Here is a 26,180-nt window from a genome sequence, read left to right as displayed (position 1 = left end):
GCATTTCAAACGTGTCCAGAGAGATTCATTTGCAGCTGAGGCAGCCAGCTTCTCAAGACTACTTTGAAAATATTTAGTCTCAGAGGGGCTAGGGAGCTAGGTGCTGGCCTGACAGCAGTGACCTTCCACTGCTAAGGGAGTTCTGTCTGCGGCCATCACTGCTCAGTCACAGGCCTGTGGCTGAATTATCTCCTTCATGAGGAGGCCCATCAGTCCAAGAACAACATTTCTCTCATGTTCCCTCTCTCTCTCCAATGTTATTCTTCCCTTGATGAACCCATGGAGTGTGGTGGGAAGGGTTAGAATCTAGATCTGCATAGCGGTGAGAACTCACACACACACAGACACACACACACAGACACACACACACACATACACAACTCATTCATTCAAACCAGCATTGATTGAGCAGCTGTACTCTGGGGCTACAGAGGTGAATAAAATAAAATATGGTCCCTATTCTCAATGAGATAATAGTCCAGTAAGGGAAATAAACAGGCATATACATAATGTATTGAATTATTATTTATTATAGTAAAGTTTTATAACAAATAATTATAAGTCAATATAATGTGTACTCCTGTAAATGTTTTATAATGCCTAGAAAATAAGTGCCGATGAGATGTTATTAATTCTGTGAGTTGATGGTGGGGAGGGAGGAAGGGGAAAGATGGAAATGAATAGAAAGACGATGGGGACTCTCTAGACTTCTTGGTTCAGGGAATTCCAAATAGTTTGGATTTGTTGGAGTCTAAGGAGCATGGTGAGGAGATGAGGCTGGGGAGATGGACAAGGCCTTCGAATCATGGATAGCGTCTAAAAAAATATAAGGTGAGAATGCTATACTCTCCGACATCAATCTTACCTGAAAGAACATGGGTTTAGTCTGGAATATTGACCAGTGGAAGCAAAATCTTAATAGATTCAAAGCCTCTTGCTATCGCTTCCTCCCCCCACAGCTTCCCAAGGTGTTGCGATGTTGATAGAACTTCATGCTGGAGGGCAGATGACTGAGGGCTCCAAGTTCCAAGGCCATGTCCCCATGCATGTAGGTGGAGCTTGCCAACAGAGGGCAAACTTCCTCCCAGTTATTGGGTTCACCTTTCCTGACTGTTGATGGGCCCTTGTATGTGGGTTGGTTAAGGATGGTGAACCAGTAGTCCCCTAGGCTACAGTGTTCGTCCTCTTTGGCACCACCGCTACGTGTGAAGAAGTCCGTTGGTCACACTCGTCTTACGTCTTTTTGGATTGCATTTTAGTTAGATGTTCTAGGAATGAGGTCATTTGTGGTAAATGGATACCCGCAAGCTAGAACTCCATTCAGACGTATAAACCTTCTAATCCCTCACCTCAGTAAGTTTTAAGCTGATGATTTTTGCAGTGCCTTCATATCTGGGAACCACGCTTTACTCAGCAGCTTTGTGTAGATTCTTTGTGTGTGCCACAGTCATCATTTGTGAATCATGACCGTTTTCTTCTCCCTTTTCCAATTCTTACACTTTTTATTTCTTTTGCTTATTTAAATGCACTGACTAGGGCCTCCAGGACAGTGCATCAAAGCAATAATAGTGGACATCCTTATCTTGTTTCTGATCAGTTGATTGGTTTTAGTAATGATTCTAATACTTCACCATTAAGAATGAGGTTTTTACCAGATATATTTGTCCTTTTTTATTTCTAGTTTGTGATGAGTTAGCTTTTTCCTTGCTGAGATCATGAAAAATTGGTGGTATTTTTTTAATTCCTCTTCCTCCCCCCCATTAATTAGAAGCCCCAAATGATTTTTCCTTTAATCTGTTAATGTGGCGAATAGATTTTCTCAAGTTAAACTGACACTGTATTCCAGGAGTCAACCCAGTTTGATTATGATGTATTTTTATACATTCTTGGATTCTTAAAATTAGGTATATCAATATTTTGTTTTAGGATTTTTTTTGTATCTCTTCATGTGTGAGATTAACCTATAGTTTTTCTTTTATTAACCTGGTGGCCTTTAGTATCAAAATTAAAATATCCTCTTTTTCAAATTTCTTGAGGAGTTTATATAATTTTCATAGTAATAAGTTCCAAAGTTTTGGCAGAACTTCCTGGTTAGAAAAACCATCTAGATCTGTAGCTGTTGAACAACTGACTCAGTTTTTTGTTTGTTTGTTTTTTTAATTTTTATTTTTACTTTATGACTCAGTTTTTAAATTGTTATAGATAGGACTCTTCAGGTTTTCTGTTTGAGTGTATTTTAGTAGTATTTTCCCAGGAATTTGTTTTTTCCCTAATCTTTCAAATTTATTGGTGTAAAGATGTTCATAGTGTTCTCTTACTGAGCTCTCTTGTATCTGTGGTTATGTGCTGTGTGTGCTCAGCCATGTCCAACTCTGTGACCCCAAGGCCTGTAGCCCGCCAGGCTCCCCTGTCCATGGAATTCCTGCCAGGTTCCTCTGATTTTTCCGGCAAGAATACTGGAGTGAGTTGCCATTTCCTCCTCCAGGGGATCTTCCTGACCCCAAGGATCTCTGATTATACCCCCACTTTATTTCTCTGCTGTTTTGTGCCTTCTTTCATTTTCCCCCTAGATTATATCTGTCGGAGGTTTATTTTATTAGGCTCCTGAAGAACCAGGCTTCATTTGTTGCTCCCTTACTGTATCTTTTTTTTTTTTTTTAATTTCTGCATTTAAAAAATCTTTAGTCTATTTTTAAAATGTTTGTTCTGTTCTCTTAACTTAAGCTGCTGCTGCTGCTGCTAAGTCACTTCAGTCATGTCCGACTCTGTGTGACTCCATAGACGGCAGCCCACCAGGCTCCCCCATCCCTGGGGTTCTCCAGGCAAGAACACTGGAGTGGGTTGCCATTTGCTTCTCTGATGCATGCAAGTGAAAAGTGAAAGGGAAGTCACTCAGTTGTGTCCAACTTAAGCTAGAAACAGTTAATTTCAGTCTTCTCTAAAAGTTAGCATTTAAGGCTCTAGTTTCCTCCAAAATAACCACTTTGATCTACATTGTGCAAATGTGTCTTGAGTTTAATCTGGTTAACAGTTACCATGTTTGGTGATACATTTGGGTTTATAGCTACCTCTTATTCTGTGTGTCTGTACTGTTCATACATTTTTCTAAACTATGGTCATTTTTCTAACTGCCTTATTTTGAATTGTCTTTAAAAAAAAAAACAAATCTCTATTCCTATTCATTTAATGGTTAGTTTAAAAATACCTTTAAATGACTTTATACAACATAATAGAGTAAAACAATACCTTTCCTTCTTCCTGAGCAATGCAGGATTTGGAACATGCGCTTCGGGCACCTTCCACTTGGCTCCTATGTCAATGTTGCCCTGTGTTTTAGTTTGTCTTTTAAAATTGTAGTTAGTTACACATACCATAAAATTTACCTTCTAACCATTTTTAGGTGCATGGTTCAGTAATGTTAAGTACATTCACATTGTTGTACAACCAGTCTCCAGAATACTCTTCAGCTTGCAAAGCTGAAAATCTGCACCCATTAAACAGCAACTCCCCATTCCCTGCCCTCCGCACACCCTCCCCACCCAGCCCCCCACCCCTGGCCACCACAGTTCTACTTGCTGACTCTGATTTTGACTACTCACTCATATAAGTGACGTTCTTACGGGTATTTGTCTTTTGTGACTGGCTTATTTCACCTACCGTATTGTCCTTCAGGTTCTTCTGTATGCTAGCATGTGTCAGAGTTTTCTTCCTTTCTGAGGCCAGATGATATTCCCTGATATAGAGCACGTTGTGTATAAGCACGTTTTGTTTATCCATTCATCTGTTGATGGACAGTTGGGTTACTTCCACCTTTGGGCTTCTGTGAATAATACTGCTCTAAACGTGCACAAATATCTCTTCGAAATCCTTGCTTTCAATTTTGGGGGTATATATTCAGAACATAAATTGCTGGATTGTATGGGAATTCTACGTTTACTTTTTGAAGAGCCAACATACCATTTTCCAGGGCAGCTGTACCATTTTACATTCCCACCTGCAGTGCACTGCTGCTGCTGCTAAGTCGCTTCAGTCGTGTCTGACTCTGTGCGACCCCACAGACGGCAGCCCACCAGGCTCCCCCGTCCCTGGGATTCTCCAGGCAAGAACACTGGAGTGGGTTGCCATTTCCTTCTCCGATGCATGCAAGTGAGAAGTGAAAGTGAAGTCGCTTAGTCTCTTAGTGACCCCATGGACGGCAGCCCACCAGGCTCCTCCATCCGTGGGATTTTCCAGGCGGGATTGATTCCAGTTTCTCCACATTCTTACAGCACTTGATTGTTTGTTGTTTAACTCCACGGATTAGACATTGTCTTGTCGTCACCGTCAGTGCTGTTTTAGAGCTGCCTATATATTTACCAGCTTCTCTGTGCACCGTTCAGTCTTAGACCCTAAGTTTTCCTTCTGGCATCCTTTCCCTGCTTCCTGAAGGGTCTTCTCTACTTTTATTTGTCTCTGATTGTCTTTATTCACCCTTGTTCACAGTGGTTTTCCAGGCAAGAAATTTTGTGCTCCTCCCTTTCCCTTTTGGCTGATGAAAAGCTCCTGTCAGTCTAATTGTCATTGCGGTCAGGCAACCTTTCTTGGCTCTTCTGCTGCTTTTAGGATGTTCTCTTTGTTTTTGGTAGTCTGTAACTTCCTTAAAATGTGTTTATTTTTGTTTTATATTGCTTAGGACTCATGGGATGCCTGAATCTGATAATTAGCATTTTTCATTAACTTTGAAGGTTTCCCATCATTATTTGACTGTTGCTTTTGCCTTTCTCTGTTCTCTCTTTCTAGAGTTCTGGTTAAATATAAGTAAACCTTTTCATTCTACCTTCTGTGTCTCTTTTATATTTTCCCTGACTCTTTCTCTGCTGTTTTGTATAATTTATTTATTTAAATTCGTAAATATTTTCTGTAGTAATGTCTGGCTTATTTATAAGATTATTTTTATATCTAGATGTGTGATCAATTTTTTAAAAATTTCTAGATGTTAGATTATTTTTGTATCTGCCTGTTTATTCTTAAGTCACATTTTTTATTTCATCTTTTAAAAAAATTACCATGCATCATTATTTTATAGCTTACCTCTGAAATTTCAATATCTGAATTCTTTAAGGATCTCAATCTGCTGTCATTTCTGCTAATTTTAGAGATTGTCATTAGGGTTTGTTTTCTGGTGTATGTAATTATTTCTAAAAGGGAGTTTATATTTAACCAAACTTGTGGATATCCTGCGTAGCTTTCTGTTGATGAAGTTTTCCTCCAGAAAGCACTTTTACATTGTTCCCTGACTAATTAATGGTGCCACTAACCCAGACACTTTAATATTTTTCTCAGTTTTGTATTCTCTATCAAAGCAGGTCATATGAATTTGCATCCTAAAGGATGACTTGTGGTTTACGCATTCCTAGGGGAGACTATGACTACTGCTATTTTTCCATCAGAGTCTGTGGTGGAGAGAGTAGCTCTCCTTGGTTTCCTTTGCTGGAGCATGTGTTTTGTTGCGTTGTATTTAGCACATTCCTTCTGTGGTGGGTGGTGTCGTCCTGGTCTGATCGTTCTAGCATTATGCAGGGATAACTTCAGAGTTAGTTGCTCCGTCTTGCGGACCCAGGGCTTAGCCTCCCCGCTTTCCTCCTTATCTTTTTGTTGTTGTTCACATTTTGTGTTCTTAATTTGTTCTCCTTTTGTGTCTGTCTTACATATATGTCTGTGTTTCCTGAGACTTTCCCTTTCTTGTGACTTCAACAATATATTTGAAAATACATTTGTAATTCGATTATCATTTAGATTTGAGACTACCTGGTCTGCCAGGTTAAGCCAATGAAGGTGCCAGGGTGGAACTTTCTATTTTTCTGAGTCTTTATTTGTATATAAGGTGGTTAATTGTGCATTTTATGTTCATTTGTCCTTGCCCTTGTTTATTTATTAATTGGCTACTATATGACAAATACTTTGGTACGTGATTAGTATACATTGATGAGCAGGACAGAAGCAGCCTCTGACTTCACAGAGCTTACAGTCCTGCGGAAAAGACATAAACAAGCAGTGGCAGCTGAGGCGGGGTGATGGAGGAGACCAAAGCGTTATGTGAAACTGGGCTCTCTTATCTAGCTTCTGCATAGCGCCTTTGTTTTATTGTTCCCTGGTTTTCCTTCATGAGTTAACTATTTTTGCTGGCATGAAGGGATTACTTAAATATTATATTTTATTATACTCTAAGGGAAGAATTTCTGTGTTCATAGTTTGAAGGATGTGAAAGACCCTGGAAAATAACTATCTGTTGAGAAGGAAGGAGAGCTTATTTGGGATACTCAGTAGTTAAATCGCAGCAGTCATGTGTACACTACTAACCATGGGAAATGGGTGGTAAAGGGATACAGTCTTACTAATTCAGATCCTGGTAGTCAGCTCACTCTAGTGCTTGAGGCAAACATGCGCCTGTGCTCAGTCATGTCTGACTCTTCGCAACCCCATGGACTGTAGCCCGCCAGTCACCTCTGTACATGCCAAGAATACTCGTGTGGGTTGCCTTTTCCTCCTCCAGGGCATCTTCCTGACCCAAGCATGGAACCCCCATCTTTTGCGTCTCCTGCATTGGCAGGCAGAATCTTTACCACTGCGCCACCTGCAAAGGTGTTTGCTAATTCATTCTTAGCAAAGGTATTGAGTCCTCACCAAGGGCTAGGCACCATCTACCTGGTTCCCTTAGAAAGAATTCAATGAGTGTCCTTACCTCTGTCTTTCCTTTCACCCGCTGCATCCTGCCATTTACCAAGGTCTGTCTCTTCCCCCTTCTAAAAGTCTCCCTCACACTCTGCCACTCTAGCCCAGGCCTACTCATCTCTTACCCAGACCCCGTGGTATACTCCCTTTAGTCTTCCTGGCTCCATTTGGACCCCACTAATCTGTTTTCCATACTGCTGCATGGAGATTTTTCTAAAACACAAATCTCTGGTTATTCTCCAGCATGAGCGCCTTCAACAGATCCCACTGCTTTCAAGATAAAGTGTAAATGTGTTTACATGGCATCCAAGCCCCTGATAGTCTGGCTCTGCCTCTTCTTCATCCTGATCTCCCAACCCCTCACCAGACCTATTACCTCCCCCAACCCTCTGCTTTCCTTAGTAGTTCTTTTACTCCTTAATTCAGCAAGTGGTTTCTGGGCAATTGCTATGTGCAGAGCACTGGGGACACCAAGGGGAACAAAGCAGAGAAAGCCCCACTCTTGCAGGATTATATTCGAGAGAATAGACAGACCACGAGCAAATAAACATATCATAAATTATCACATAATATGGGAAAAAAATGAAGCCAGATGAGGGGATAGAGTGTTGGGGTGGTGTTCATTTAGGTAGGCTGGTTAAGGAAGTGATGTTTGAGAGAGATCTGAGTGATGTGGGCCTGAGTGAGCCTTCAAGCATACACGTGCTAAGTTGCTTCCGTTGCATTTGACTCTGCGACCCTATGGAATGTAGCCCAGCAGGCTCCTCTGTCCATGGGATTCTCCAGGCAAGAATACTGGAGTAGGTTGCCCTGTCCTTCTCCAGGGGATCTTCCCCACCCAGGGATCGAGCTCTCATCTCTTGGGTCTCCTGCGTCGGCAGGTGCATTCTTTACCACTAGCACCACCTGCGAGGCCCCTTCAAGCATATATAGGGAGACTATTCCAGGCAAAGGAGCAGCGAATGCCAAGCCACAGCAGCAGGAGCTGACTTGATGTGTTTGCACAACAGAAAGAAAAGTCAGTAGGGCTTTGGAATAGGCAACAAGCGTGTCAGTGTTCTTTTGCTGAGTAACAAGTTACCACAGACTCGGTGACCTAACATTCATTGGTTACCTCACAGATTCTGTAGGGCAGAAGTCCCATGTGGCTCAGCTGGGTTCTCAGCTCAGGGTCTCACTCAAGATGTCAGTGACTGCATTCTCACCTGAGGTTCTGGGGTGGGGAGTGTGCTTCCACACTCATCAGGTTGCTGGCAGAATCCAGTTCCTTGTGGTTGTAGGACTGTGGGCTCTGGCCATCTGCCAGGGGCAGCTCTCATCTCCTGTGGGTTCTGTCTTGTCACAGACCCTCTCATAATATCACGCTGGCAACAGACTCCCTCATGTCAAATCCCCCAAGTCAGCTGACTTGTGACATTATTAACATCTGCAAAATCCCTTCACAGCAGTATCTGGATTAGTGTTTGATTAACTCATCAAGGGACAGGAATCTCAGGAAAGGGGCATCTTTGAAATTCTGCCTAACACAGGTTGGAGAGCTGGCCGAGGTCATGCTGTCCAGGGCCTCAAAGGCCACAGTGGGACCTCAAGGTTTTGTTCTGACAGGATGGGAGCTAGTAGAGGATTTTGAGCTGGGCAGTGATCTGAGTACGGATCATGCTGGCTGCTGTGTGGAGGCTGTAGAGATGGAGCAGAACTGGGGGTTTGTATTGCAGAGTCCAGGTGAGAGATGATGGTGGCCAGGGCTAACAGAAAGTCAACTCCTCAGGGCTGTGGTCCACCATATGTACTGTATTATCACATGCCTCTCTCTTTGCCTGAACATTTCTCATCACCACCTGCCCCACAGCTGCTTCACTGGGACAAGTCCCTACTCAGCCCTCAAACCTTAACTCAGGTGTTGCCTCAAGGCCTCTCTATGGAGCTTCCCTCCCACTGACTCTCTCTCTCTAACTTGAATTGTGCTGAGTTGGTTGATCTGTTTTCCCACTTTGCTGCAGCCTCTCTATAAAAGCAGCACCTGTGCCTTTGCTTCTTGTATTTCCGTTGTCTGGCCTACTGTGGTTGCTTGCTGATGTTTTGGGATGAATACAATACTGAATGTGAAGTGAGCAGCCCATTTCTCTTGGATTGCTCACCTTGTAGAGGGAGATACCATTGTATAAATACCATTGCAGTAAACATGCATGGAAGCACCAGAGGAAGAGTGCAAATTCTGCACGTTGCTAGTGTGCATGGAGGGCTCTGGTGGCTCAGTTGGTAAAGAATCCGCCTGCAGTGCAGGAGAACCAGGTTCGATTCTCTAGGTCTAGAAGTTCCCCTGGAGAAGGGAACGGCAACCCACTCCAGTATTCTTCTTGCCTGGAAAATCCCATGGACAGAGGAGCCTGATGGACTACAGCCCATGGGTTCGCAAAGAGTCAGACATGACTGGGTGACTAAACCAAACCAACGGTGTGCGTGTAGTTTAGGGGAGCCCCAGTCTGAAATAGCTGGATCTAGTTTCTCACATCCCTCCATTGTATGAAATAATCATGTTATCACAGGCGTTTCCTTTTTATGTTATATCCAAATGAACATTTGTGTGACATCACTGTTAGCCGTTAATTTAGCCTATAATATTTAAATAAGTAAACATCCATTCACTTAAAACATTATCTCATTTAAGACATAGGGCACTTCCATCTCCATCTGCATTTGAACTGCTCAGAAAAGATCTATGTCAGTGAAATTCTGTTTGTGTTACCAAGGCGGAGAACCTCTTAACTCAAAATAGCAAACACTTCTAGCTCAAGTGTCCCTTTAAGAGAGAGGAAATTATTAACCTGGTTACTGATGAGAAACAAACTAAAATAGTAAATATGTGTAACATTTCTGGGACTCCCAGCGAGACATCCTCAGTATGAACTTGAGAAAGTGGGACACTGGAAAGAGTGATTTAACCAGAGTGAGCACAGTGATGTTATTTAAAACTTAATACACTTAAGAACAGAATAACAGAGTCTGGTTTCATCCTGCTGCTTTCCTGCGGCCTGTGGATGGTGCTCTGCAGGGCAGCCTGCCTGACAGAGGGCCCATGGTGCCCACCAGACTCTCAGGGGTAGAGATGCACACAACCTCATGGATTCACATGGGTGGGGATTCATAATTGGCATAAGCAAAATTAAAAAAAAGATTAAAAAAGCTTTTCATTTGTATTGCCAAGTTTCTCTGTTTGTTTTCTAGTGAACTCTGTTGGAGAGTATAAAGATGTGGTTTAAGGAGTGTTTGCTGTGCAGTCTTATATGAATAATTGGATATTCTATTTCAAATTAGAGGCTGGGGCTACAGGGAAACTGCTATGTTTCTAGCTTATGTCTTCTTTGTGGTTAGTTGGATTAGAGTTAGGGTTAGGCTGGCTGAGAAAGGAGACACAGCACTTCTACATTAAAATATTTGGGTTGGCTAAAAACTTTGCTTGAGTTTTTCTCTAAGATGGTACAGAAAACCCTGACGAAACTTTTGGCCAACCCAATATACTGTTAATTTGGTTCAAGGCAATGATTTTTAAGGCTTTGGGGTTTATAACATACTCTCTTTGTCTTCCTTCCTTGCCTCTGAAAAGGATGAGCAGAAGAGTGCAATCTGCCTGCAGTGCAGAAACCACAGCAGACATGGGTTTGATCCCTGGGTTGGGAAGATCCCTTGGAGAAGGAAATGGGAACTCACTCCAGTACTCTTGCCTGGAGAATCCCCATGGACAGAGGAGCCTGGCGGTCTACAGTCCATAGGGTCGCAAAGAGTCGGACACGACTGAAGCAACTTAGCACTCACACAGTGTTCTGCTTACAGAATGAACAGAGCTTTCTTAGCAGGGTTCACTTGGGGGGTGGGGTCAGGAGGAGACTTCAGTTTTCATCCCTAACCAGCACCTCCTGTTTCCTTCTCTTTTGCCAAGAGAAGTGTGTGTGGTGGAGGATCAAATGGGAACCCTGGAGTCCATGCAAGCCTGGGGGGATGCTGGGGAGAACACCCCAGGCTCCTCTGTGCTGGGGCCACTGGGCAGGAGAGCAGGGTGGTAGGGAGAGCAGGTATGTTACCGAGCTGGGTCCTTGGACTCTTTAACCAATAGAAACTGATAAGAGGTCAGCCAAGAATTTCAGGCAGGGTTCTTCTGATGCCGCAGGAGGGGGTGAAAACAAGCAACAGGCGCCCTTGCTCACCAGCCCCCGGTGGGGGAGAGCTGGTCCCGTAAATGGGGCGAGGGGAAGGAGAGCCTGGTGAGTTGGGCTAGAAGGGGGATGCAGATGATCTCCAACCCCCTTGGTCCTGTTGGGTGCAGAGGGCAGGCGCAGTACGCTGCTTTTGCTCCCAGCAGCCCAGAAATGGCAGCTGAGTTTGGGCCTTTTTGTATCATGCTGTTCAGGACCTGCCCCAACCATGGGCAGATGCAGTTATTTTTAGTCCCTTATGTTTTTTTGTATTTTGTTGCTCCAGGCGATATTTATCTGGATACAAACACTTGCAGTAAAGGGTCCCAGGTCCCAGCCTGTATCTCAAGGGCCACCCCGCCTGGAGGTGACCCCACCTCTGAATGGGGACCCTACTGACTGCAGCTGGGGCTGCCTCAGGAGCCAGCCAGACATAGCGCCCAGCCTGAGCCGTGTTGCATACCACACCCCCTTCCCAATAGAGCTTGAGGGGGTCTGTCCTGATAGAAGGAGCTCAGTTTTCAGGTCTATCTCTAGAAAAGAGAGAGAGGAATATTTCAGCTTTCAAAAGGTGAAAGGAAAAGGATTTTTATAGGTAAATCTGGTGAGAAGAGCAGATCCTGGGCAAAGTTCTAAAAAGAATTTATTAAAAGAATGGCTTTTGAACACCTAAAAAAAGTTAAAATTACAGATCATGACTATGTGGTCTTGGTATTTGGAAGCTATTTCCTCCAAAATGAGTGAAATGAAGCTCAGGGAAAATATTTGACCTTGTTAGTTGCCAATGAAAAAAATTCCAGTGAAAAATTAAAATTTTAGAAGACTCATGGAATCCTCCACCATGAGCTTGACAATTCCCTATAGGCAGTAACTTCTAACGAGATTAGTGATGATATTAACAAATGTGATTTTTTTTTTTTACATTACAATGAATTGGGTCTAAATTTGGCAGATCTGCGTAACTCAGTGAACCAATATTTTCCAGAATAGTGGTTAAAGAATCAGACATGGACAGAAGACCGATTCAAAGTGCAGGACAGATGGAAAAGAGTAAGAGAGATGGCCTCGGTGTTCACAGCTAACCTTTAAGAAATTATTACTTGTCAAGGTTTGGTATGTTCTTAAAGTAGAACATCCATAATTATATGAGAAACCTATTAAAGTATCCCTCCCTTTTCAATTACATAACTTCATGAAGGGGGATTTTCTTCATTTGTTTCAACCAAAACATATCACAGCATTTTGAATGCAGAAGTAGATAAGAGAATTCACCTGTCTTCTAGTAAACCAGATGTTAAAAAGATCTGCAAAAATATGACAGCGTCACTATTCTCACTAAGTTTTTGCTATAAAAACATGTTTTTCATAAAAATGTTATCTATGTAAATATTTTAATGGATTTACCTTTATAGTGTGAATTCACAAACACCTTGAAAATTTCTCAGGTTTAATTTCTAATATCAGTAATCAGTAGATATAACCCACATGAACAAAATTTTTCAGAGTCCTCAATTGTTTAGTGTGGAGAGATTCCCAGGACCAAATCATTGCTATAAACAGCACACACCTACACTGTTATCCATGCATTAAGACACACATGAATGAGTGTATATAATGGACGTTTTAGAACATACCTAAAAATAGACACTTGAAAAAAGATGAGAAGCAGCGTCCAAGTGGCTGTAACATCTTTCTGCACTCCCAGGGCCAGACCACTGGACTGGATGGTTAGCATGAGACTGGATGCCTAGAAGCCTAAAACGTTGCTTCAGTAGAAACCCAGGAGTTTGAGAACTTAAAAGGGAGCTTGGCCAAAGCCCTGCTGACGAAGTTGATAGTCCCTCGCCATGTGGTCTCATGGTCACAAAGCCTGGAAACATCAGCTTGATGTCCAGACTGCAGATGGAGAGCTGGTGACCCAGCACAGCAGACAGACTCGGCTGCTTTGGGAAAAGATGCCTGATGAACAAACACAAGCTTAGTGGCAGAGAGTATGCTTAGTTTTAAGGCTCTGAAAGACTGATTTATACTCCTCTTTGATGGAAGTGCACCAGGGACTCTGAGCTTAAGCCCTTCTCAGATACTTTGGCCTTACAAAGGGACTCATTTCAGAAGCTCATGTGCTCGCACAGCCTAGAGGAGCGTCTGCGAAGCCAGCCTGCCTCTGTGTGCATGCCCTGTGTGCAAGACTCAGTGGACAGACCAGTCCAGGAACAGCTCTGAGGATGGGGTCCATTTTACAACAAGATGGGCTGCCCCTGAGCTGTGGGAGCCACTCCTTGTGTCCAAGCAGGGGTCCACTGCCCCTGTTCAGGACAGAAGTGCTACCATCTCCCGGGGATCTCTCCACAGAGGGAAGTGTCCAAGCCCCTGAGGGTCTGGGCTTGAGCTCATTCTTCCGGAGGCAGCTGCCTGTGGGTGGGGATCCCCCACCTCCTGAGGGCCGTGTGCTTTCTGTAGATATGCTGACAACCTTTCCACCAGCTTAAGAGCCACTCTGTTCTTTAAAAAGTGATCTCATCTCTTCAGGGGAATGTGTTGATTTTGTGAAGTTTAAGTCTCTAAAGGCACCGTCTTTTCACATCCTGTGTTATGGTGGGCACCTTGCCCTAACTCTGCCAGTATTGGAAGCATCAGCTGTCACGTGTCCCCCTCCCTTCCTTTGCCTAAGATCCTCTTACACTGTAATGAATCAGCCTCCTCAGTGACACTGTTGCTGTTTACTTATACTTGTCTGGTTAATCCTAACAGTATTATAATAGATCTGAGCAGACGTTAGGTGGGGAGAGAAAAAACACTGGGGTACCAACGAAAATTAGAATGAGTTGTTCAGCTTGATAGCAAAAGACAAAGGGGATTTAGAAGCAGAGCTGGGTTCAGACTTCACCTAACTGGGTGCTGGGTGACCTTGGGCAGCTGTCCTCCCCACCTGAGCTTCTGTTTTCTGTCAAAGAGGGTGTGGCACAGTCGCCTGGTCCAAAGTGCTGCGGGGCCCTGCTTTATTGGTGTCTGTTACTCCTCACAGCTCTTTAGCTCAAAGTTTTAGGCTGATTTTTATGCTTTAGTGACTCTAGAATTACTAGCCATAAATAGTCTAATATTTGGGGCTTGAATTTTACAGGAAAACACGTGTCTTTTCCAACTTCCTGGCTGTGGATGTTGTCTGGGAGGTGGACTCATCTTAATAATGTGAATGAATAGGGTGAAATAATGTTAGATACATTGTACCCAGTGTGAGAATGAGTTGTTCCCAATTGTTCTCATGTTTATATTTTCTCTTTTCAGGGATCAGCATCTTCTGGACCCAACTCTGGAATATGTGAAGGTAGGAACCCAGGATTTAACATGTGGTTAGGGACCCTGTGGTAACAGGCCTCCCATTTCTAACACAATGTTGTCCTCTGGCTTGTGTAGGAGGCTGGTTAGATTGAAACCACCAGGACATAATTTGACTGTCTTGGGCCTGTAGTAATCTCTGCAGGGCTCTTATGTCACGCTGTTATATATTTATAAACTTTCCCCCTTGTCTGAAGCCCTGGGAACCAGATGTGTTTTAAAAATTTGGAGGTAATATGGTACATCTATCTTACCTCTAAAGGGGGCTAAAGTCACCATCCCATGATGAAACTCATTACTACAACAGTTTAATGTAAGAATATTCACACAAAGTGAGATGAATAGACTACAGATGATTTTGTGTAAATCACATTATGTTTTTGTCACCAAATGAGCTAGGGTTTGTTGTGCTGCCAAATGAGTTGTTTAAAATGTTTCCGTTTTCAGAGTTTTGGGATTTTGGAATGGTATACGAGGAACTGTGAACTTGTGTTTGCCTTCAGTGGAGGAGTGAAGGGTCTCTATGAGACTTTATTTTACGTATTTATTTTTGGCTGTGATGGGGCTTCGTTGCTGCACTCCGGCTTTTCTCTGATTGCAGTGAGTCGGGGCCATTCTGTAGCTGCGATGTGCAGGCTTTTCACTGTGGTGGCCTCTCATGTTGCGAAACACCGGCTCTGGGGTGCCATGCTCAGTAGTTGCTGCTCCCGAGCTCCAGATCACAGGCTCAATAGTTGCGGCGCATGGGCTGAGATGCTGTGCAGCACGTGGGATCTTCCTGGATCAGGGATCGAACCTGTGTCTCCTGCGTTGGCAGGTGGATTCTTTACCACTGAGCCACTAGGAAGCCTTTCTGAGCCATCCTCTCCATCTCAGTAACCACCCTCTTCTTCAGTGGCTAGTTGGTACCTATGAGCAGTGTAATTCTTTTACTTTCCAGTGGGACTGACAGTCAACGTATCTGAATACTCAATACTTTTTTTTTTTCCCAATACTTCTAAATAAGTTTTAGAATGCCTTTCACTTCCTGCTTCTGCCACACACACCCAGTTTTCAGGTGTGTATATTTGTTTGGTTTTATATTTTGAGAACTGTAATTAGGTCCGGCACCTACTACAGAAAAGAGAACTCTCATCTGTCATGACAAAATGTATCATTCATTTTTAGGCGAAATCATGGGACAAGTTAGGACTTAAAGTGCTTGCCCCCTAGAAGCCATACTTTGTCTTTATTTTTCAAATTCATCCTCCCCATTTCAGAGGATTTAAGCCTATTCTTGCTTTTCTGTGTGCCTGTGACTGTCCCTGGGTTTTGGCATTTCTTCCTTTTAGACCAGAGGATGGAGGGTTTAAAGCTTCTACTGGAGGAGAAGACTCTAGTAGAACCATGTGGTCACTTGAGGTGGTCATAATAGAGTTTGTTGGAATGGAGGTGGGAATTATGTTTCCTGTCTGTTCTACCGTGGCTGTGCCTGAGCTGCAGCTTGACTGCAGCAAATAGGTAATCCTAAACCAACAGAGCCACCGAGTCAGAATCTGGTCAGAACTTTATGAGTGGTGTGTCTGTGTCCCTCCTGGTGCATCGCGTGTGCTTTTGTGCGGGTTGTGCACTGCAAGGAATTAGGGGACACGGTCATACTCTATGATCTGACTTGATAGTAACATAAAAGAGTGTGTCCTAGAATTCTCCAGTGTGTTAATCACAGCAGCCCTTTAGAACTCACTGTGTTCCATGTCCCAGAAACTGGCTCTCTCCTGCTGCCAGCTCATTCAGGCTGTGCTCACTTCCCTCCTCGCTACTCCATAGCTCAGCTTTTCTCTTTTACTAAAGTCCCAGCATTCAGAAAACGAAGATATGGCATCTGGTCCCATCACTTCATGGGAAATAGATGGGGAAAGAGTGGAAACAGTGTCAGACTTTATTTTGGGGGGCTCCAAAATCAATGCAGATGGTGACTGCAAGCCATGGAATTAAAAGATGCTTACTCCTTGGAAGGAAAGTTATGACCAACCTAGATAGCATATTGAAAAGCAGAGACATTACTTTGCCAACAAAGGTCCGTCTAGTCAAGGATATGGTTTTTCCACTGGTCATGTATGGATGTGAGAGTTGGACTGAGAAGAGAGCTGAGTGCTGAAGAATTGATGCTTTTGAACTGTGGTGTTGGAGAAGACTCTTGAGAGTCCCTTGGACTGCAAGGAGATCCAACCAATCCATTCTGAAGGAGATCAGCCCTGGGATTTCTTTGGAGGGAATGATGCTGAAGCTGAAACTCCAGTACTTTGGCCACCTCATGAGAAGAGTTGACTCATTGGAAAAGACCCTGATGCCAGGAGGGATTGAGGGCAGGAGGAGAAGGGGACGGCAGAGGATGAGATGGCTGGATGGCATCACTGACTCAATGGACGTGAGTCTGAGTGAACTCTGGGAGTTGGTGATGGACAGGGAGGCCTGGCGTGCTGCGATTCATGAGGTCGCAAAGAGTCGGACACGACTGAGCGACTGAACTGAACTGAAAGTCCCAGCCTTTAAGATAATCCAATGATGAATTCTAAACCTAAGCAGAGACTTTGGGAAGGACTCATTTTAATATTAATATTTTCTAAGCTATTGCATCTCATTCGTGAATTGGTCATTGCAAGTTGTCGTGTTGACTCAGAGGTATTGGCTACCGTATATAAAATAGATAGCCAGTGGAAATTTGCTATATGACTCAGGGAACTCAAACCAGGACTATGTGACAACCTAGAGGGGTGGGAGGGAGGCTCAAGAGGGAGGAAACATATATATAGCTAGGGCTGATTCATGTTGATGTATGGCAGAAACCAACACAATATTATAAAGCAACTATCCTTCAATTAAAAATAAATTTTAAAAAGAACAGTGAAAAAAAAAAGAAAAAAAAAAGAGCAGTGAACATCAACTCAATCAGAGGTATAGACTTCAAGAGGCAAATAAAAGATACTATTAAAAACTGAGACTTAAAGAAGAGGTGTGGCGGTTGTTGCTGCTTCGGTCTGCTGGGCTCCCCCGCTTTCCCAGGCAGTGAGTGATAGAACTGCTCCTGGTGGTGGCTCAAGGAGTCCCCTTTTCTAGGACTCACTGAGGTCTTCTGAAGGTTACTTTTTGCTATCAACCTTGTCTGAATCTGGTCAGAACTTTAGAGATGACATTTCCGTGTCCCTCATCACATTTTTTTTTTCTTTCTCATTTTGCCCTTGGTTTGGAGATACGGCTTGGGGACTTAATGAGCAAATATAAGGGATTTTCATTTATCTCCATGGGCACTAAAGCTCTGAAAACACTTCCATAGAGGCCTTGGGCCTCAAGGTCTGAATGGACCCATGAGTCAGTTGTCTTAGGCCAGTGCAGTCCCATCCTAGCATTTCTCAAACTTAGGCACCCTCTCGAGTGCTTGACCAATCCATGCCTCAAAGGCCTCGTAAATTGGTGCCAGCTGGTGCCTAGAGCCTGGAGGGTGGCTGAAGATGATTGAGGGAGGTGAGAGATGTAGATAAGGTGAATGCAGTTTGGCCCCCTGACTTTGAGCTCTTTCCTCCCTATCATCCCTTTGTACACATAATATGTCTCGGGCGTGGAGAAAAGTAGAGATTCTGTGTAAAGTATGTTGCATCACGTAGGGCCCTTTCTGAGAGTCAGGGTTTTAGAGATTCTTCGTGACCTGAGAATGGGGGAGGGCAGTAAGCAGATCTCTGAGTCCATCTCGGCAGTAGAAGCACCCAGTGGTGGCCAGCCGACAGCCGTTCTTATCCTGCTGGGAGTCACAGTCCCAGGTCTCCCTTAACCTGGGAGACTTTCTAACCATCTTCACCTGGTTTTTCCAGTTCCCAGATTAAGAGAGAGAGGTCTGGGGCCACCCTTGCCTCCTCATGTCTAGAGGAAAGGAGACACTGAGGCTGACCCCATAACTCACGGGGTGATGGGGCTGCTGTGTTGTGGCAGGAGCGAGCTGGGTGGAGAAGGAATCCACCGTTCAGTCCTGCCCAGTTTGTACTGTGTCCTCCCAGCGCTCCCCATAGCTGCTGCACGTCAATACGGCAGCATGCCAGGGGGCCTGGGGGGCGGTTGCCAGGCTGCCAGGAGCACCTCTGTGAGAACTGGAGAGAAGAGTGCTTGGCAGGGAAGCTCTAGAACTCTCGGATAGTTCTTTCATTTCTTCAGCAGGCTGACCTCCTGCTGGGGCCTCCCAAGGACACCTTGTTACCCTAAGTGGTGAATTCCCTATTTGGATGTGATAAGAAAATTTGAGTAGATCCAAAGAACCCCCGGGAATTTGGGAATCTTTATTCTCCTCTGTTTCTGTCTCTTTACTTTTCTGACCACCGGAGAGGGGAGCTTTTTCTTTTTCTACCTTTTCCTTGTGTCTCCATCCCCCTCCTCCTCTCCACATCCCCCCCAAGCCAGGAGCCTAAAACATGATGGTCATCTTTGAGGCCTGATTTCAACTGTTAAATATAGTCATGAGAATATAATTGATTCTCTTTCACTATATCTGAACAACACCCTTCTTGTGGATTGGAAAACAGAAACCTCCATGCAGCTGCGCCTTCCTCCTGCTCTTAAGCTAGTGACTTTGGTTAGTGGTGTAAGCTCTGGAATTTTCCTGTGCGTACCTAGCATTCCTTACCCTAGATAAAACTAATTTAAAAAAAAAAAAAACAAAAAACAGAGGAAATAGCCCTAGGCAAAATTGTGTAGTCGAATTTCTCTTCTGGGTTGCTTTACCTGCTTGAAAGTGAAAAAGTGAAAGTGTTAATCTCTCAGTCGTGTCCAACTCTTTGCGACCCTAAGGATTGCAGCCTGCCATGCTCCTCTCCAGGAAAGAGGAATTCTCCAGGAAAGAATACTGGAGTGGGCAACCATTCCCTTCTCCAGGGGATCTTCCTGAGCCAGAGATCGAACCTGGGTCTCCTGCATTGCAGGCAGGTTCTTTACCATCTGAGCCACCAGGGAAGCCCTGCTTACTGCTCCTGTTTATTTTTTGCCATATTTTTGCTGCCTTCAGGATCTACTCTGTGTCTAGTTTCTCAGATCTGTGTCAGGTAACTGTTTAGCACATTTGATAAAAATAATTGTACTGAAAATGAATACATGATAATAGCTCAGGGTGCTGTCCTTCCCAGATAGCATTCCAATAGGAGACTCCAAGTTACATAGCCCCTAAGATCTCCAGGGAGGGCAGGCTGTCTCACATTCTTGTCTAATTAGCAGCATGACTTTGGACTTATCCCCTTCGCCCTATGGCTTCTGAGGCAGGAGATAGATGGGCCCCAGTCTAAGCAACTGGAGTTTGTCCCCTGTTGGGGCACAGGAGGAAAGAGAAACTGAGCCCTGCCCAGATAAGATAATACAGAGACCCCGTAGTCCTCATTTTCAAAATAAAGCTCCTCGGAGGTCAAAACAGAAAGAGGCATCATGCCATAGTAGGTGACGTCAACCTACCCATAAGGCCTCTTCTCTAGAAACCATTTTGGCTAAGAGATGCACACATACAGGAGAAGGCCCCAAGAGAAAACGAATACAGACTCGAACCAGGCAAAGCGAGATGACTGGCCAAAGGAAACCTGGCAGAAATGCCCCATATTTCAGACCACCACGAGGGTGCAGCTCCATCTGAGTCCACCCGTGTAAGTCTAGTCACACATACCTTTTCCTACTAATAAACATTTTACTGGTTTTACTACTTTCTGTCTCTCTGTGGAAATTCATTTCTACAAAGCTGACAGGCCAGGGCCTTGTCACTGGCCACTATCCCTAGTGGACTAGAGGCTGGGATTCAGTGCTCTCACTGCCGTGTCCTGACCTCAGTCTCTAGCCGGGAACGAGAACCCTGCTTCAAGCCACTGCAGACTGAGGCCACCCAAGATCAGTTCCATTTTCTCCACAACTAGAAAACCAGGGGATGGGCCAGTGTCCCTTCTAGTTCCACACTTTTAGGATCCCCTAGGCCTGTGATGGAAGAACTGTATTTAAAAAAAAAATCTTAATGAACTGGATTACTATGATGGTGTAGTTACCCAGAGCCAGGCATTCTGGAGTGCAAAGTCAAGTGGGCCTTAAGAAGCATTGCTTTAATAAAGCTGGTGGATGCAATGAAATTCCAGGAGAACTATTCAGATCCCTAAAGGGTGATGCCATCAAGGTTTTGCATTCATTATGTCAGCCAGTCTGGAAGACCCAGCAGTGGCTGCAGGGTTGGAAAAGGTCAGTTGTCACCCCAATTCCCAAGAAGGGTAGTACCAAAGAATGTGCTAATCATCGGACACTTGCACTCATCTCCCATGCTAGAGAGGTCATGCTTAAAATCTTGCATGCTAGGCTTCAGTATTATGCTAACCAAGAACTCCCAGATGTCAAAGCTGGGTTTAGAGAAGGAAGAGGAACTAGAGATCAAATTGCCAGCATTTGCTGAATTATAGAGAAAGCAAGGGAATTTCAGAAAAACATCTATCTCTGTTTCCTCAGCTATGCTAAAGCCTTTGCCTGCTTGTATCATGACAAACTGGAAAGCTCTTAAAGAGATGGAAATACCAGACCATCTTAGCTGTCTCCTGAGAAACCTGTTTATGGGTCAAAAATCAACAGTTAGAAACCTGTATGGGACAACTGATTGGTTCAAGATCAAGAAAGGAGTAGGACAGGGTTGTCTGCTGTTACCCTGTTTGTTTAGCCGATACACTGAGCACTTCATGAGAAATGCTGGGCTCGATGCGTTACAAGCTGGAATCAAGATAGCTAGGAGGAAATCAATAATCACAGATATGCAGATGATGCCAAAGACTGTTCAAACAACTGCACAATTGCACTCATCTCACATGCTAGCAATGTAAGGCTCAAAATTCTCCAAGCTAGGCTCCAACAGTACATGAACCAAGAACTTCCAGATGTTAGATTTATAAAAAGGAAGAGGAACCAGAGATCAAATTGCCAACATCCATTGGATCACTGAAAAAGCAAAAGAATTCCAGAAAAACATCTACTTCTGCTTTATTGACTACGCCAGTCTTTGGCTGTGTGGATCACAACAAACTGTGGAAAATTCTTCAAGAGATGGGAATACCAGAACTTCTTACCTGCCTCCTGAGAAATCTGTATGCATGTCAAGAAGCAACAGTTAGAACCAGACACGGAACAATGGACTGGTTCCAAATTGGGAGAGGAGTATGTCAAGGCTGTATATTGTCACCCTGCTTATTTAATTTATATGCAGAGTACATCATGCAAAATGCCGGGCTGGATGAAGCACAAGCTGGAAATAAGATTGCTGGGAGAAATATCAGTAACCTCTGATATGCAGATGACACCACCCTGATGGCAGAAAGTGAAGAGGAACTAAAGAGCCTCTTGATAAAAGAGGAGAGTGAAAAAGCTGGCTTAAAACTCAACATTCAAAAAAACGAAGATCATGGTATCTAGTCCCATCACTTCATGGCAGATAGATGGGGAAACAGTGGAAACAGTAACAGACTATTTACTTGGGCTCCAAAATCACTGCAGATGGTGACTGCAGCCATGAAATTAAAAGACGCTTGCTCCTTGGAAGAAATGCTATGACCCACCTAGACAACATATTAAAAGGCAGAGACATTACTTTGCCAACAAAAGTTCATCTAGTCAAAGCTATGGTTTTTCCGATAGTCATCTATGGATGTGAGAGTTGGACCGTAAAGAAAGCTGAGTGCTAAAGAACTGATTGATGCTTTTGAACTGTTGTGTTGGAGAAGACTCTTGAGAGTCCTTTGGACAGCAAGGAGATCCAACCAGTCCATCCTAAAGGAAATCAATCCTGAATATTCATTGGAAGGGCTGTTGCTGAAGCTGAAACTCCAATACTTTGGCCACCTGATGCGAAGAACTGACTAATCTGAAAAGACCCTGATGCTGGGAAAGATTGAAGGCAGGAGGAGAATAGGATGACAGAGGATAACATGGTTGGATGGCATCACCGACTCAATGGACATAAGTTGGAGCAAGCTCCAGGAGTTGGTGATGGACAGGGAAGCCTGGTTTGCTGCAGTCCATGGGGTCGCAAAGAGTCAGACACAACTGAGCGACCGAAGCAAACTGAATTGATGCAGATGATAGCCCTCTAATGGCAGAAAACTATGAGGAACTAAAGAGCCTCTTGATGAGAGTGAAGGAGGAGTGTGAAAGAGCTGGTTTAAGACTAAATATTAATAAAACTAAGATAATGGCATCCAGCCCCATTACTGCATGCGCACATAGAAGGGGAAAGGTGGAAATAGTGACAGACTGCCTCTTCTTGGGCTCCAAAATCACTGTGGACTGTGACTGCAGCCATGAAATCAGAGGACAGTTGCTTCTTGGCAGGAACCTAGACAGTATGTTGAAAAACAGAGACATTACTCTGCCGACAAAGGTCCGTATAGTCAAGGCTATGGTCTTCTCCATGGTCATGTATGGTGCGAGAGCTAGACCATAAAGAAGGCAGAATGCCAAAGAATTGATGCCTTCCAACTGTGGTGCTGGAGAAGACCTGAACGTCCCTTGGACAGCAAGATCAAACCAGTCATCTTAAGGGAGATCAACCCTGAGCTGATGCTGAAGCTGAAGCTCCAGTATTTTGGTCATCTGATGCGAACAGACGACTCATTGGAAAAGTCCCTGATGCTGAGAAAGATTGAGGGCAGAAGGAGAAGAGGGTGTCAGAGGCTGAGATGGCTGGCACCGATGCAATGAACATGAACTTGGGCAAACTCCAGGAGATGGTGAGGGAAGGGGAGGCCTAGAGTCCATGGGGTCGCAAGGAGTCAGACGCGACTGGCGAATAAACAACAGTAACGCCTATGGCAAGCTGGAGGGGGAAGGGTTTTGGTAAGGCCTTCTTAATCTGTCACTCTTGATCACAAAACTGCCACATCGATTGGAACAAGGGTGGCATTTTATGTTGTGTCTCCGACATTAAGACCAAGGGTGTGACAGACAATAATGGTCCACCCATCATATTACTGCAAAAGATCGGCGATTTCCCCCGACACTCCTGCGTTTGCTCTTATATTCCATACACTTTCACTTCTGTAACCCCTTCTTGAACCTGTGAAACCTGCTTCCATTTTCACTGTTTGTCATTCTTTTCATACTTTCCTGGGGCTACTTCTTTAACCTTCAGGAGTTGCCCACCCCCCACACACACTCACATACACCGAGTTTTATCAGTTTATAGTATTTCCTATCTGTTCTCCCTTTATACTTATCTTCCTTTTAGACTGAAGATTCTAATTCTTTCTAGCTTCTTCACACATAGCCTTACAGTTATATTAATAGAGTCTCTTTTCTGAGAGAGACTTAAAAGTATATATTTTTAGGAAAGGAACTGATTAGCTACAGCAGAGCTGGGTGATTTTTTTTTTTAAGAAGAAGTGTTCATTATGGATTTGTGATTTTCCTTTTAGAAGAAATGTTTATTATAGATTTTTTTTGTTTTAAAGTCAATTGTCCTTAAGAAAGACAAATTGGAAAATAAATATAATAATAGCATAGTTGGGAAGACATTGGGGAGACTGTTTTCTCAGATTAACCAAGGTTATATAGGCAAGGCCAGGTTGTAAATAGCACAGTGCCTGCAGACGAAACAGCTCTCCTGACTCCGCCGTTAGCAAGTGTCAGGACAGAGTGTAGCCTTGTGTTCCCACGAGCTCCCTAGTGAATGAATGGCCTTTTCTTTTGTCGTCAGCCCTTGTGGATTCTTGCTGGAGCCACTTGTGAGCTTTTCTAAGACATCTGCAGTTTCTGAGCTTGCTTTGTAGGTTAGATGAAGGGACGGGACTGGAGCCTTATCCTGGAGAGGAGACCAGAGCCCTTGGACTTCTTCCTCTGGGTGTGCACTGGCTACTTAGGAGCCTAGAGCCACTTGGAGCCCCGTCCTTTATGGGGTTAATGCTCCCAAATGCTCTTTCTAAGAGGGGCTTACAGACTTGACGGTCTGCCCAAGGCTCAGATCTCACAAGACCATTTCCTGCAGTCGGCTGGCCAGGGCTACATTAGGTCACCCTGCAGATTAAAAGAGGAGTAATTATGTGAATTCCAGTGCCAAGAATAAGTGCCCCGGGCTGTGGGGGCCTCGGTGGGGGCAGGGGCGGCAAGGCTGCAGCCCCTAAGCCCGCTTTGTGCTCAAGATGGTTGCAGCCATGGTCACGGTTAAATAGCTGTCTTTGAGGAAGGTCTTTTCTTCCAGCAAGGGAAATCAGTCCAGTCTGCTCTGAATTAGCCAGCTCACAAAGTCATGAAAGGGACTTACAAAAACAATGGCACGCTGTACATTCTGTGAGATTTTAACAAGTTATACGAACCAAATAATGGCCCAGTTGGCTGGCTCTGCAGGTTTTTGCCTGAGTGTGCACATCCAGAGAGCCAGTGCCGCCCCGTGGACCAGAAGATCAAACACTGCCAGCAGTGAATGGGAAACGGCCCTGGAGCTCATCTTGGGAGCAAGGAAAGACAGCTCCCATCCAGCTCCTCCCACTCCACCCCAAAAACCTTCTCTACAAAGATTCCTCGGAAGCTTAATGTTACTACAGTTTTAAAAGATTGCTGAGGCAGGATAAGAAGAATAGGCATGGAGGATATTCTTTCATTTCATGGAATCCTATCCTGCAGGTCTGTGAAAATGTGGCCATTTATAAAAAGTGAAACTTCATCATGAAAACATACATCTATTTAGAAATCTGTATGTTAGTGTCTATAGTGGCATTATTTCTAACTGACAAAAACTGGAAAAAGCACCAGTGTCTTTTGACTGCTGAGCGGATGAACCACAGACCCACACGGTGACATCCTCTTCAGCATTAAGAAGGAATGGACCGTGGGATGCAGATAAAACCTGGCAGTACCGAGAGCAGATCAGTGGTTGAAGGGGTGCAGGAGGGAATAGGGCAGCTTTGGGGGAATGATAGAGATACTTTGATTGGGGTTGTTTCAGATGTCATAGAACTGTACGGGAAGGGGTGATTTTAGTATTTGCAAATTATACCTCACCAAGCCTGACTTTAAAAAAGCAAACTGTAGCCTTAAGTACTGCCATCTCACTATGGGAGATTTTTGGTTTTGAGATGGGCCATGTCAAACTGCTGACCAGATGGAGAGAGTGCTGAGCTTGTGGGTATTTTTACTGCTTTGGTTCATTCAGCAGATAGTTTGGGGCAGATTTGTATGCTAGTAATTGTTCAGTCAAGTCAGGCTGGGTAGGAGGGAAGTGTCATCAAGAGCCTGACCTGAATGGAGAGGATATATGTATACCATGGCCAGCTTAACCTGGGATAGTGACAGCAGGAATGGAAAGTCAGGGCAGGTGCTGGAGGCCTTCTAGAGATAGAATTAAGAGTCATTGTATGAGGTGAGTTGACAGTTCTGGCAGGACTTAAATGGGGGTGGTGATGGAGAAGCAGCCAGGGGGAAATCCAGAGTTCACACAGCGCTTGGCATCTTGCCTGAAGTCAGTAAGTAAGGATTTTAGGGGCGGAAGGGAGATTTTCAATTGAAGACCATGTTACCACAATGATGTTACATTAAGCATCTGGGATAGCATTAGCCTGGGGGCTGGGGCAGCAGGGGGTGTGCGGGGGACAGTCAGCAAACTACAGCCTGGGACCAAATCTAGCCTGCTGTCTGTTGCTGTAGTACACAAGCTAAAATAGATTTATGTTTCTGCATGTTTGTTTATTTTTTTAAAGAAGAATGTAAAAGTTGTGAAATTCAAATTTCAGTATGCATAAATTTTACTGAAACACAGCCACACCCATTCATTGGTGCGTCACCACTTTCTCACTGTGAGGGTGGAGTTGAGTAGTCGTGACAGACTAGGCAGCAAAGCTGAGCTGTTCACTGTCTGGACCTTGACAGAAAAGGTTTGCAGACCAGACCCCTCCTCTAGGCTGTGTGCACATACACTATCCTTGTTTCCCT

At 44.2% G+C, this 26,180-nt stretch overlaps 1 protein-coding gene across 1 annotated transcript in view; it reads left to right on the top strand.

Annotated features, from left to right (window-relative positions):
- Nucleotides 1-26,180, top strand: part of BCAR3 (BCAR3 adaptor protein, NSP family member) — a 131,399-nt gene that overhangs the window by 22,689 nt on the left and 82,530 nt on the right. The window contains exon 3 of the mRNA XM_069598187.1: nucleotides 14,187-14,226. Within this exon, the coding sequence (XP_069454288.1) occupies nucleotides 14,187-14,226 (40 nt within the window). The remainder of the gene's footprint in view (nucleotides 1-14,186; nucleotides 14,227-26,180) is intronic.

This window comes from Ovis canadensis, chromosome 1 (assembly GCF_042477335.2).
Source record: "Ovis canadensis isolate MfBH-ARS-UI-01 breed Bighorn chromosome 1, ARS-UI_OviCan_v2, whole genome shotgun sequence".
Classification (NCBI taxonomy): domain Eukaryota; kingdom Metazoa; phylum Chordata; class Mammalia; order Artiodactyla; family Bovidae; genus Ovis; species Ovis canadensis.
Note: the sequence above shows the minus strand (reverse complement) of the source record. Positions and strands in the feature narration are given on the sequence as shown.